The sequence below is a fragment of the Micromys minutus genome (assembly GCF_963924665.1).
Source record: "Micromys minutus genome assembly, chromosome: 11".
Taxonomy (NCBI): Eukaryota; Metazoa; Chordata; class Mammalia; order Rodentia; family Muridae; genus Micromys; species Micromys minutus.
This window is the reverse complement of record NC_137980.1, coordinates 58,107,815-58,120,762: the sequence shown is the minus strand read 5'-3', so window position 1 is coordinate 58,120,762 and position 12,948 is coordinate 58,107,815. Positions and strand designations below refer to the sequence as shown.

The window sequence follows — 12,948 nt, the reverse complement described above, 5'->3', positions numbered from 1 at the left end:
TGTACCTGACTTGAGAATATGACATTTGGAAAAGCCTGTTGCTCTTTTCCTCCCCTGAGGCTATCTCAAGGGACAAGACGACTCTGTAAGCAGCCAGGCCCCATGCTAGGCTGAGCTCACCCGCAACTGCACACAGGAGACATCTTTCAGTGTCTTCCAAGGGAAAGTTCATTGTGGAAGCTCATTATGGACACTTTCTAGAACTGTCCAACGTGAAGGGTCGGGGTGGCGACTTCTCCATGTGTTGGAGCAGGTGGAGACACACAGCTGCCCTGTTGCCCTTTCCCCTTACACTTCTGATTCCGGCAGATGTACAGAGAAACTGGGCTGGGGCTGTGTACACGGTGATGGGCCTAAAACACCCAGAGCCTGGCCTTAGGAGACGGCATGGAGATACAAGCCTGCCAGCTTGTCACTTCAGGCCGTCGGAGTCCCTGGTGAGAGGTCGTGGGCTTTCCGAAGTAGTCATTTTAAGTGTGCCTTAGACTTGCATCTTCAATTTGGGGAAATGTGCTGTGTGAAGGTTACCATGGAAAGGCAAATGGCCCCCAGACGCACATAGGTTGCCCTGCTCTCTCAGACACTTCACTATATCCTCCTGGAAAGATGAAAAAGCCATAAATCCTCAGATGCATCTCATAGGCATCAGAAACTTTGTTAAGGGGTCTCAGGAGATAGAGCAGAGACGCTAGTCCCAGGCAGTCGCCTGGCTGCCACAGAAACATCTATTTTCAGTTTCTACAGCTATAAAATCAAGCCTGCAACCCATGTTGGCTTTTCAAAGTGTTTTAATGACAGAGACTTTTTGGAAGCCTGGACATAGTGATTACCTTCCCATTTACAAGTGCACACTGTGTGAACGCACAGATGTGTACACAGTAGATTATCTTTGATGCAAAGAGCTCCACTGTGAACCTTGGTGTCACCATTTTTACATAAAGTCCATCATGTGACAGGAATGCAGAGGTGGACACACCTACTTGTGTTAAAACAATTTTAATGACACCAGGTAAGTAGATCTTGCTTCTGGTCTTCCATTGCACACAACCGAATGTCACTTGCCTGGACTGAAACATGCACACTGGGGAACCAAACACAAGACTTTGGGGAAGGGGAGGGCACACAGGTGGTGAGTGAAGAAATGACCTTAGAAACAGGCGTGGTCCACAGCGACAGTGAAGCTATGGAGTGCTGTAGCTAGAGGCGGGGCTGCCAAGGCTGGAGCAGCCCTGAGGGTTCTTCATCTAAGTCACAGTGTTCCTGCCACTCTGGCTTGGCACAGGACACTTGGTTTGGACAGTACACAGTGGTGATTATGTGTTTGCTGCACTTTAGCAGATCATTCAAGTAATTTCAATTTAAATATTTTCTAAAGTAATCTTTACCTTATTCAAGATTGGTAAAAAATACAGAATCTGGAGGCTTGTCACTTCATTCCACGGTGCTTTCCACAGCAAAGGGGACCCTGGCCACAGGATGCTTTTAAGATCCATGTTCCCCTCCTTCTTGGGTCTGGGTTTGAAATTCTTCCAGAACTCACGTCACAGCCTTGACTGGAACACACAGACCCTGCTGGTTCTTCCTTCATTACACATTTATAACAGAGTGTGCTGCCAGCTCAGCTGGCTTTGTGCACTGTCACCTGTGAGAGGACTGGAGTTCTGAGGCCTCAGTGGATGTGAAGATCCAATGGAGCTTCATAAAGGGGCTGCAACAGCGTGAAGCGCTGGGCAATGAGAGCTCACTGAGGCCCTCCATCAGGTCCGAGGCTACCTCCACGCCTGTGGCTGGAGAGGCTGTGTCTGCCACGGTAGAGCTCAGAGGCTACCTGAGGATTCCAACCTCACAGGCCTCCTCCTGGGCTCACAGGCCTTACTTAGTAGATGTCTGGGCAATCTGAGAAATTGCGTTCAAAGTAATGGCCGGCATACAGCCAGTCGGGAGCTCCTGTGTACGGGTTATTGCCTGGAGAGAACCACCTGCAAATGCAAGGGAGGTGGTCAGCAGACGGCAGGATCCGTCTTAAGTCAGCCCTCACAGCGATATGTGCCACTGGAGAAATGCAGCCTGAGGAACACCATCACCGACAGTAACTGACCAACTTCCCTGCGGCTGAGCTCTCCCACACACCTAACAACCCAGCCCTCCACAGGACAGCTTTCAGAGGAGAGGGCGCCCAGGACGTGAACCTCACCGGGTTCAGGCTGCACTCCACCAGACCAAACCAACTAAGGTCATCAGGGGTACACCAGGAAGCACACTCTGTGGGCACGCCCAAAAAGTGACGGGCTGGCTTTACGGCTCAGTGGTCAAGCAGTCTGCCTGGCAGGTACAGAGCCCCGAGTCTCATCCTCTTGAGTGTTGGTATTAAATGCATGTGCCACCACTGCCCAGCATGGATTATCTATTTTTAATTACAATTTCTTGAGACAGTGCCTGAAACCCTGACTGGCCTCAAATTCAGATTCTCTTGTTTCAGCTTCCAGAATGCTAGAGTTAAAGATGCAAGCCACTACATCCAGGTATGTTTTTTAATAGTTTGAAAGACCAATAAAAGATTATTTTCAAGTTTTTCTCTAGAACAAAGACATGCACATTCAAAGCACTGCATTAAATCAGAAGGCCATGCATCATTGTCTCAGAGAAAGTGTCTGCCATACACAGAAGGTTCTGGGTTCCATCTCCATCACAGCACAAAAGGGAAGGCAGAGGGGGTGGTGGAAGAAGACTGATTTCCAAGCCCCAGACCCTCTGGAAAGTAGTGATACACAGGTCTTTAATCCCTGTGGGGGTGTGGGGGTGTCGTGTGTGCAAGGGCAGACAGATCTCTGGGTCTGTTGCCACCCTGGTCTACAGAGTTGCCAGCCACAGCTACACAGAGAAGGCTGACTCAGAAAACAAACAGCAACAACAGATGCCAACAAACCAACCCCAGCCCAACGTCATTAGAGATGGTTATTGACATGACCTAGAGACAGTGCAGGCTCAGTGACACACACACACACACACACCCATCCCTCAGCTGCTCTGGAGCAGGACTGGGAGGTGCTTGAGTTCAAGAATGGACAACAGTGTAACCCATCTTAAAAATAAAAAGCAACAACAACAACAAAGAGCCTGAGCCAGCTGATGGCCCACAGGCCTTTCACCCAGCACTGGGGAGGCAGAGGCAGACAGATCTCTGAGTTTGAGGCCAGCCTCGTCTACAGACTGAGTTCAAGGACAGCCAGGGCTACACAGAGAAACCTTGTCTTGAAAAAACAACCCCCTCCCTCACAAAAAACCAACCAACCTGATTCATTGAACTGTTTCAAACATCCGAACATTTTTACAGAAGACTAAAAATGTTTATACTACTTACACAGGTATGTATCTTGCCTATGCTTAATAATTACAGCACTTCAACTACTGAAGAAAAATACAAGCAATGTAAGAAATCTGAGTCAGAAGTAAGGCAAAGCTCCTGGCAGCTGATGTAGGCCCGGGAGTCACACACCCTCCACATGGCCCCCATCTCAGCAGAGGGCCCACATAGAGGTTTTCCTGGTGCCACAGTGGGCTGGCAGCAGGACCTACCTGGGCTTCAGTCTGGCACCACACTGCACAGGGTAGGTGATCTGTGTATATGTGTGCATCACCTTACCACAGCGTGTAAATGTGACATCAAAACTCTCACCAACTGTTTAAATGAACCGTTAGACTCAGGCTATATATATATTTTTAAACTGGCCATATCTGAAAAACCATCTTAGGTCAAATATGCTGTGAAGTAGGACAAAAAGGCCTGGGGGTGAGGTGACATGTCTTCTGTGACAGTCAACTCCCTGTAAATGTTTTTAAGCAACATATGTGCTAACCAGATACTCCGGCCTTCAACACATGGCTGAGTCACAGCACTAGGTAGCAGTGGTGGGGTAGGGATCTTAATGGACCCACGGGCTGGGCAGGGAGGAGGGAGTTACTTGCTGTCTGTGGTGTGGTGTGGTGTGGCCTCTTTACTGCCCCCACACAATGAGGTGTGTGAGGCCTCATTGTTCCATCTCACCTGGTCCTCCATTCTGCTTCCTCTTTGGCGCGCTCTTTTCTGGCCTCTCTCTGCTTTTCCTCCAGTCGCTCCTTCTCCTGACTGGCCAGATCTAGGTCCAAGCAAGTAAGCAAGCACTTGAAGCTTCCAGCTTGTCAGAGACGCCAGACCCACACCCACCCCTAGAGGACTTTCCCACTTTGACGAGAAAGTGTGGGGAGTGAACTCTGGCTCGACCACCTGTTACGGGTGACTTGTTTCTGCGAGATGTGGGGCACTTCTCCAGGACAAGCAAATGAGAGGCCTCCCAATAGACCACAGCATTCCTCCAAGAGTGTTCTGTGATGTGCTGGGCAGTTTAATGGCACTGAAGCCCAAGTGGGAAAGCAAGTATCTGGAGCAGTGAGAGCTTATAGGACGCCAAGGTGTAAGAATCCCAAATCTGCTGAATCTTTCCCATGAAGGATGAACTGTGGCTTCTGATGGAGGAGAGAGGATGCTGGAGGGAGGAGCACCTCCTGCCCAGCATGGATGAGGTAAGAGTGGGTCTCCAGACATTAGGACTTCCTCCCTAACAAGGAGCCTTGCTGGTATTCGATCTAGGTTAGTGTTCATTTGGAGTCCTGGGTTAGAAAGAGGTGAGTCCTGGCAGTAACTCCACTCATATGAACTCTGCTGGAAGTTAGTCGGAAATGCAAGCGCTCTACCTCTGAGCTATACCTCCAGCTTTTGAAATGCAATTTTAACACCAGCTGAATTAAATAATAACGTTTGGGATTTGTATTTTGCTCTTTTCCCCCCATTCATTCATTTTTTGTTGTGCTGTTTTGAAACAAGGTTTACTAGGGTAGAGCACTCTGGCCTGAAACTCTGTGCAGCTCGGCTGGCCTGGTGCTGGCATCCATCCTCTTGCCTCGGCCTCCCAGGTACTGGGACATAGCAGGTATATGTCACCATACCCGGCTCACTCGTTTTTAATTTAATTTTAACATTTTATAAAGGACTGGTCTGTGACTAGCTGGAAGATAAGGTGTTCACTACCGTTTGCTGCTCTACAAAGCATTGTCCTTGGAAGGCAGCACCTGTTAGCCTTGATAAAAGGTCTGAGCATCCTTCTCACAGGGCAGGCCTCAGCTTACCCACACGAGCCCTGAGGGCCAGCACTCACCCATGTTGCCATTCTCCATGCCACGGATGTCAGGACGGAGGCGGCAGTCTGTGGGCGGCAGGGTCTTCTCCATCCCCGACTCCAGCTCATTGAGACTCACAGTGAAGCTGGTGAAGTTGTACATCTGCAGAAGCACAGAAGCACTGTTGCACGTGGCTGATCAGCATCCTGACTCCCGAGGTGGCCTTCCCTTCTTTCTTGTCATTATTTATGAGCATGTGGCTCAAGGACCATAAGGAATGTAGAATTTTCTCTAGTCATCCCAACTTAACTGACTCCCGGGAACAAACGTCACTTAAAACAAAAGCAAACCAAGCCTCAGGGATGGTGGTGCCCACGAGTGTGCACTCTACCTTCCCAGGCCATTCCCAATGCCCCAGATCCACCAGCCCCAAACAGGCACGAGGGTCCCACGCACACTGAACCAAAAAGGAAGGCGCGTTCATCTTAAAGGAAGTTTCCCTGAATAACGCATAGGCTGTATTCTTCTGAAAATGCTCTGGATGACTCCGGCTCCATCAGTCCACACTGAGGCAGTGACAGTGGCACAGTGAGAAAGCTGGACAGGGATTTATGTGCTTCACCTTAGCGACTTCAACACAAGCTAGAGTCATCTGGGAAAGGGACTCAGTTGAAAAAACGCCTCCTTCGGTGGCCTCGGACAGCCTGTGGGTGAGCAGTGAGCAGCACCCACTGCTTCTGCTCCAGTTAGTGCCTAGGCCCCAGTGGAGGCTGTTCCCCAGAAGAGTGGGCTCCCCTCCCACATTAGCTCTGGTCAGTGTCTTATCACGGTAAGGCAGCACGTTCACAGGTAAGCAGGACTTTGTCCTTTGTGTGCTAATTTACTCTGTGTAATTATGTGTGTGGGCACATGCACGTAGCCCAGAGGACAGTCCGTAAGAGTTGATTCTTTCCTTCTACCATATGTGTTCCAAAGATGGAGCTGAAGTTGTCAGGCTAGGAGCAAGCTCTCTTCCCACAGAAGCCATGCCACTGCCCGCCCTGCAAAAAATGTTGGCACAGTGCTAGGACAGAATGCAGGCCCTGCTGTGCACACTAGGTACTCTATCACTAACTTACACCACAAGCCCTGAAGCCCCCACTCCCCTTTTTTTGAGAACAGGGTTTCTCTGTGTAGCCCTTGTTGTCCTGGAACTCACTTTGTACACCAGGCTAACCTCAAACTCAGAGATCCACCTGCCTCTGCCTCCTGATTGCTGGGAATAAAGGCGTGAGTTCCCCCACTGCCTGGTTTGGCTGACTGACCGATTCATTCGTTCATTCATTTTATTCTATCTACTTGTTTTGAAACAGGGTCTCACTACGTAGCTCTGGGTGTCCTGAGACCCAGTTTGCAGACTTACAGTATAAAAGGATTCGCTCACCTCTGACTCCCCAGTGATTAAAGGCATGTACCACCACACCTTGGCTATGTTTTTAGTTAGGTGTATGTGTGTGTGTATCTATGCATGGGAATTTGCAAGTGACTGGAGGTATACTCAGAGACAGTAGTGTTAGGTCTCCTGAGAGCTGGAGTTACAGGCAGTTGTGAACTACTTGACATGGGTGCTTGCAGAGAACTGCAATCGGGTTCCCTAGAACAGCAATAATCATGCCTAAGGCTAAGCTATCTCTCCAGCTCCTGGAGCTCTTGATGAGATGTAGTCAAGACAGAGCTCTGAAGGCACAACCAAGCACTAGTGAATTCTGCATTCAGATACCTATGCTAGCTGGATTGCCTTACCCGCCTATTCCCAGGTCCCACATAGGCATCGCAGTAGGTAGAAGTTACTCTCAGACTGGGCCACAGTCTCATGGTAGTTCTAGGGAGTAAGGGCCTCAGGATTATAGGGATGTGATGGAATCTCCCTGTCTGCTTGGAGACAGCTGGTTGGCTACGTGCAAGAACAAAGTGGAAGAGCTGTGGGCGTGACTGGAAAGGTGCAAACAGGAATAGCCTGCAGCAGACGGGCCTGGCCTCAGGGAGGCTTACACACCTGAGCAGAGTTGGGGGGCCGGCTGTTGATCCTCCAGAGTAGCTTACTGCCAGGGATGACTTGCACCGTCTCCTGAGCCACAGGAACATCATCTGCCACACTGCCAGGCACATCACTGTTAACTTTCTCGGGGCCATCCTCCTGAAACACAGAATACCTCAGCAGACACTGGCTAGAAGACTTGCTCCCAAGCCCTTGTGCAGTGCCAAAGCCTTTTCTAACTGAGGAGAAAAAGCTTCAAACTGTGCACATGGATTTGCTTTCTTCAGAGGTGTGCCAGGCTGGACTTCTAATCTCTCACAGAGAAGGGCATCACAGGTTGAAACAGCAGCAGGTACAAACACTGTCCTCCCTAACAAACGCTTGGCCATGTGCCTGCCCTCCTTCTGGACCCATAACATCATCTGAGACAAAAGGCCGCCTGATGCCATCTGTTTTCCTGGGCAAGCTCATGAGCTATCCCATTTTAACAGGCACAGCTGTTTGATTTGCCTCTAAAGTCGGCTCTAGGACACAGCTGTGGAGAGCACCAGGGCCCTTCTACCTGCCCGCCTGCAGAAAAGCTGCCGGAACCTGAGCACTTTGAAGACTGTGGATAACAGGAACCTGCTGTATAGATTAGGCTGCCCTGGAACTCACAGACATCCTCCTGTGTCTGCATGAGTGCACTACCACACTTAATAATACCACCGGGCAGGCACACACCTTTACTCCCAGCACTCTGAAGGCAGAGGCAGACAGATCTCCAAGTTTCAGACCACCCTGGTCTACATAGTGAGTTCCAGGACAGCCAGGACTACACAGAGAAACCCTGTTTTGAAAAACTAGCTAGATAGATAAATGGATGGATGGATGGATGGATGGATGGATGGATGGATGGATGGATGGATGGATGGATAGACAATAAAAGGTGTTCAATAGCATATGTATAACAACACCAAAATAACAACTAGATGCCTGGATGAGGACAAACACTGTTAAATAAAAACTGAACATCTCTGCTTTAGAACATGCTGGGTTTTTTTAATCTAGTAAGTATGATACCTTTTTTGAACTATCACTTTTCATTATAATTTTGCTTAAGAATAACTTAGCTTATAGTCATCAGCATTCCAAAATTCTTAGAGGAAAGTCTTTGCCAGTACTTCCTGACTGCTGAATATATTACTGAGAACTCAAGAGCTGGAAAAACAGAAATGAGATGCACTTGACTTCTTAAGTAGACCTCAGCTAACTCAGGCAAAATGAGAGATATATTCCACTCCTCTGGAAGCTTCCAGCAGCTACAATATAGAACAGAATAAAGTCAAACACCTCTGCCCAAATACTAGGACCTAGACAGTTTTGGCTGGACAGATATATTCCACCCTATATACACCTCCTGACTGAGACCACAGCAGCACCATGCTCCTGGAGAGGGTATGCACCTTGAGCAGGGTCAGGCAGCTGCAGCTGGCACTCACCATCTTGGTTCTCCTGGCATGGTCACCTCTCTTCTCTTGCTTCTTAAAGGATTCATACGAAGCAGGATCGATACCCCACAAGCACTCTGTCCACTTGCCATACATTATAAAGAGCTTCTTCCTGCTGCAGTAGAAGAGTTTAGAACATGGTTAACAACCATCACTGACAGGGCAGCACCTCAGTGCAGGGAGGACTTTGTGTTTCAGTACCTCATTCATGCTGCTGGAGAAAAGGCGTCCCCATCCCCGATGACAAAAAGAGCCTGAGAGTCCTCAAGGCCTTAGAAAACAGGGTCATCTTTAAATGTCATGCTGTTGTGCAGACCCTTTGCTAGGGTAAGTGCTCTACCACTGAGCCTCACCCCACCACCTGTTGCTTTTAAAATACTACATGGGGTATTCATATCTCCTGAGTCCTTCAGATATTTTTCTATAAAATCTGCCCATAATGCTTCCCAAGGTCACATGATGATTCGCTTTCTCTTTGGTTATCACTGCTCTCTTCACCTAATCACATGCCTGGAAAACTCCACAATAGTCAGACTGCCTCATATCAAGATGAACAGAGCCCACTAGGGACAGTCTTTTTCTTTTGCCTTAGTCTGGGAAGCACACAAACTGGCACCTGCTCCTTGGGAAGTGCCCTGACAGGAAGGCACTGTGTGGGAGGACACATATGGCCGGTACAGGGACTCAGGAGCTTTTTTCCCTCCACGGAAAGTTTGCTCGGGGCTAGGGAGAGGCTCAGTGAGAGCTTGCTGCGGAAGCACAAGGACCCAAGTTCAGATCCCTAGAATAACACTTGTACTGGGGTCAGAGACAGAACCAGACAGACAGATAGGCCAAATCAGTGACCAATCAGTGATCCCCAGGTTCAAAGATCAAACGTGACAAATGACAGAGGACGACAGCCAACACTGACCTCGGCTTCCACATGCATGATCACAAACATGTTTACAACACACATGCATAAACGTGTACACACTCATACATCGCACATACAAACAAAACAAAAAAAGGAAAAAAGTAAGGCATGCTTGGATCCAGGATACAAAACCAAAGGCCAAGACTTGCCCACCAGTTTGAAATCATCAGCCTGCTTCAGCCATGGGCGGACAGGCCAGTCTCAAAAGATGCCTTGTGCCCTGGGTCACCATTATGACCATGACAGGACCTGTGTGTGTCCTTGACAGCACACATGTGAGGTCCTGACATTTCTCATCAATCTAAAGTCTGACATTAATGTACAGGTTGTTTGAACAGATGAGTTTCTAGGCAGGGAGAGAGAACAAAAGCACTGTTTTGAAGTCAGAACTAGATTTCAGTAGCTCGAGAGATTCTTTTAGCATTATACTACTGAGCGGTGGTTAAAGTTATAAATAAAAATTTGAGAGCCACAACATAATTTTACCAAAGGGAGAAACATCCAGAAAATGTCAAAACAGTACTGCTGTCCATTTTCTAGACAAAATGGATACCAGGCCGGTGACCCAGGCTGTGACCCAGCATTGAGGAGGTGGAGGCAGGACTGTGACCGTGACTGATACAAGCCTGCACCGCACGGCAAGGCCATCTCGGAAACAAAATAAATGGAAAAGAAAAAAGCCACATTATCCCTGAGTAAAAATGTCTTACTACTTAAGGTCACCTTCTCCTCTTCCTCCAGAAGGGACCAACGCCACTCTCCTATCACCAGAGGTCACACTCAACACTCATCTTTTTTTTGAAGGGATTAAAAAAAGAGCTGGCCCCTTTCCCCTTGAACAGACTGTATGACCACAGCTCGGCACAGCACTGGACACTGTAGACACACCCAGTGGGCATCAATGAGCAGACCTACTTTTTGTCTTGAATGTATCCCTCTACTCTGTGAAGCTCCTTCCCAAACAGTCCGCAAGGCTTGAAGTGCAGTACACACTTATCTCCAGTTCTGTGGGACAGACACAGGCGTGAGCTATGACGGGAAATGTCTAGAGAACTAACCAGGCTATAGGAGAAAGAGAAGGACTCAGCCATCGAGGAAAGGAGGCCATGAGTGATGGTTAACATCACAAGGAGGCTTTACTCAGTGACAGAAAGGCTCTGTAACTGACTTGTGGTGATTGTTTACACAACTGGGTAATTTACTAAAATTTTACTTCAATGCCCATTTAGAAAATGGGTGAATTTTATGATTTATAAATTATATTATTACTAAGATGTTTACAAGCAAAGATGTTTACAAGCAAAGATGTTTACAAGCAAAGCCTAGACCCTGACTAACGCTTGGGCATGGTCACTACAGTTTTCACCTAGCACCCACACTTCTTTGGTGCAATTTACATTTTCAATGAAATTAACAATGGTAATGAAAACACTAATCAATCAACATGGGGCATTTCTGATTATCTCCACACTAGACAGAACTAAGTCTAGTCAGACACAATGCCTAGGGGCCCCACTACAGGAAGGACTCAAGCTGAGGGACAGAAATGCAGGATAGAAGTCCAGACAGGAGGAGTGCAGACAGACAGACAGCACCCTGCATGTCAATCAGCTCATTTGTCTTATCTTCCCATAGCCAGCCTGGCCTGTCACCCACAGCCCAGAGTCACCACCCCACATACACAGATGGACCTGTTACCTGTGATTTAGGATCTCCACTATCCCATACTGTTCTATCCATAGCTGCCCAAGGATGACATTGTGTACACAGCAGGTGGGGTTGGTCCAGGTATAGGCTTCATTATGTCTGTGAAAACATACAAGAAAAGAAGTCAGGAAAATGAAGCTCAGAACCTGGTGACCCAGAAGGCCATGACCAGGCAAAACCAGACCATAAATGCCTGGGAGCAAGACAGTGCTTTGAAGTCTTTCCAGTGTAGGCGATTTAGTTAGTGTGCATCTGAAATTTATTTCTCCGTTCCTTTGTAGCATCAACAAAGCTTTCTACTTAAATGTCAAGACAAGTTAATAAGCAATAAAGGAAGACTAAAACAAAAGAGAGGCAGCTCTCCTGTGAAGCTGCCAAGAGAAAAGATGTTCTAGAAAATCACATCCCGAGTCCCAGCCTGGCTGTGGGGAGTGCAGGAGAGGGCTGCTGCAGTCAACAACACACAACACTGCCCATCCTTCGAAATGACCCTGCCCCAAGGAAAAACCTCACAGGGAGAATGCAGTGGCATCTAGACCTGTCCTATGGGAGGCTGTACCAGAGACCTCTGCAAAGAGCAAAAGCATCTTGACATAGGAAAAATATCTGCAATCTCTCAAATGGCCCAGGTAGAGTCCAAACATGTTTCTCAAATACATTTGCAGCTTTGCGATTCTTCCCATCTCAACTCCCAAAGCAAAGAGCATTAGGACACAGGTCAGGCACTGGGGTGTCCACCACAGGAGCTTCCCTCATGAGCCTGCCTCTGTGTTCTGGCAAGCTCTGCAGGTTCAGCCTCTAGCTTCTTAATGTTTGTTGGATTTCTGAGACAAGGTCTCACTATATGGTTTGATTATCCTAGAGCTCATTATGTAGACCAGGCTCGGCCTCAAACTCAGAGAGATCCACCTGCCTCAGTCTCCCTGAGTGCTGGAATTGAAGATGTGTACAAATACATCCAGCCTGCCCTCAGGTTCTTAAAACTGTCTGGCAAATGGCCAGTGGAGAGCAAATACTACACAGATACTCCCTCACAACAGGCTCACATTAGAGAACCAAGTAGCAACTGAAATCCTGGGCTATGGGGGCTGCAATGGGTTTCAAAACTTGCTACTGACTGACTATCTCAGATGGCAGCTGGGCTGGACAGCCTCTAAGAAGGACCTCTAGTGGTTCTCACCTGAGGTACTCAACTTTGTATGTACAAACACACATGCCTGCATGGGCATCAGCAAGCAGGTATATGTGGCTCAGGAAAGCTTTGGGTCCCCTCCCGAAGGAAGGAGAGACCCAACTCTGAAAGCCCTGGAGGGAGTCTATGGCTGAGAGTGAAGTCCTTGCTGACCTGGAGCCAGCCTATACATATTAGGTATGTCCTAGGAGTAAAATGCTAAGCTAAGCAGTTGGTTTGGGGTTGTCATGAAACACTAACGGATGGTTAAGGTGAGCGGCTCCAAGCACTGTGTGGGAGGGATGTGACTCATCCACCTCTGTGGACACAGGAACTCTCCCCACCAGGACACCTAGCAGAAATGCCGCTGGCAGAAAGGCTCTCAGCCTATACAAGGTCGGGATCTCCCCAGAAAGAAGCCCTATGAGAAGTGGAAGCCATGATGTCCCCCCAGTCAGTGCAGGGCACTCTGGCCCTTGCTTGCTCCTGTCAC

At 48.3% G+C, this 12,948-nt stretch overlaps 1 protein-coding gene across 3 annotated transcripts in view; it reads right to left on the bottom strand.

Annotated features, from left to right (window-relative positions):
• Positions 1-980: 980 nt before the first annotated feature.
• Positions 981-12,948, bottom strand: part of OSBPL2 (oxysterol binding protein like 2) — a 42,606-nt gene continuing 30,638 nt past the window's right edge. For 2 of the 3 annotated variants that reach the window (XM_080924891.1, XM_080924890.1), the window contains exons 8-14: positions 11,276-11,383; positions 10,493-10,582; positions 8,653-8,776; positions 7,190-7,330; positions 5,193-5,316; positions 4,046-4,136; positions 981-1,979 (exon numbers count right to left, since the gene is read on the bottom strand). In XM_080924891.1, the coding sequence (XP_080781017.1) occupies positions 1,877-1,979; positions 4,046-4,136; positions 5,193-5,316; positions 7,190-7,330; positions 8,653-8,776; positions 10,493-10,582; positions 11,276-11,383 (781 nt within the window). In that variant the 3' untranslated portion in view covers positions 981-1,876. The remainder of the gene's footprint in view (positions 1,980-4,045; positions 4,137-5,192; positions 5,317-7,189; positions 7,331-8,652; positions 8,777-10,492; positions 10,583-11,275; positions 11,384-12,948) is intronic. The other variant, XM_080924892.1, reaches the window with a different exon arrangement.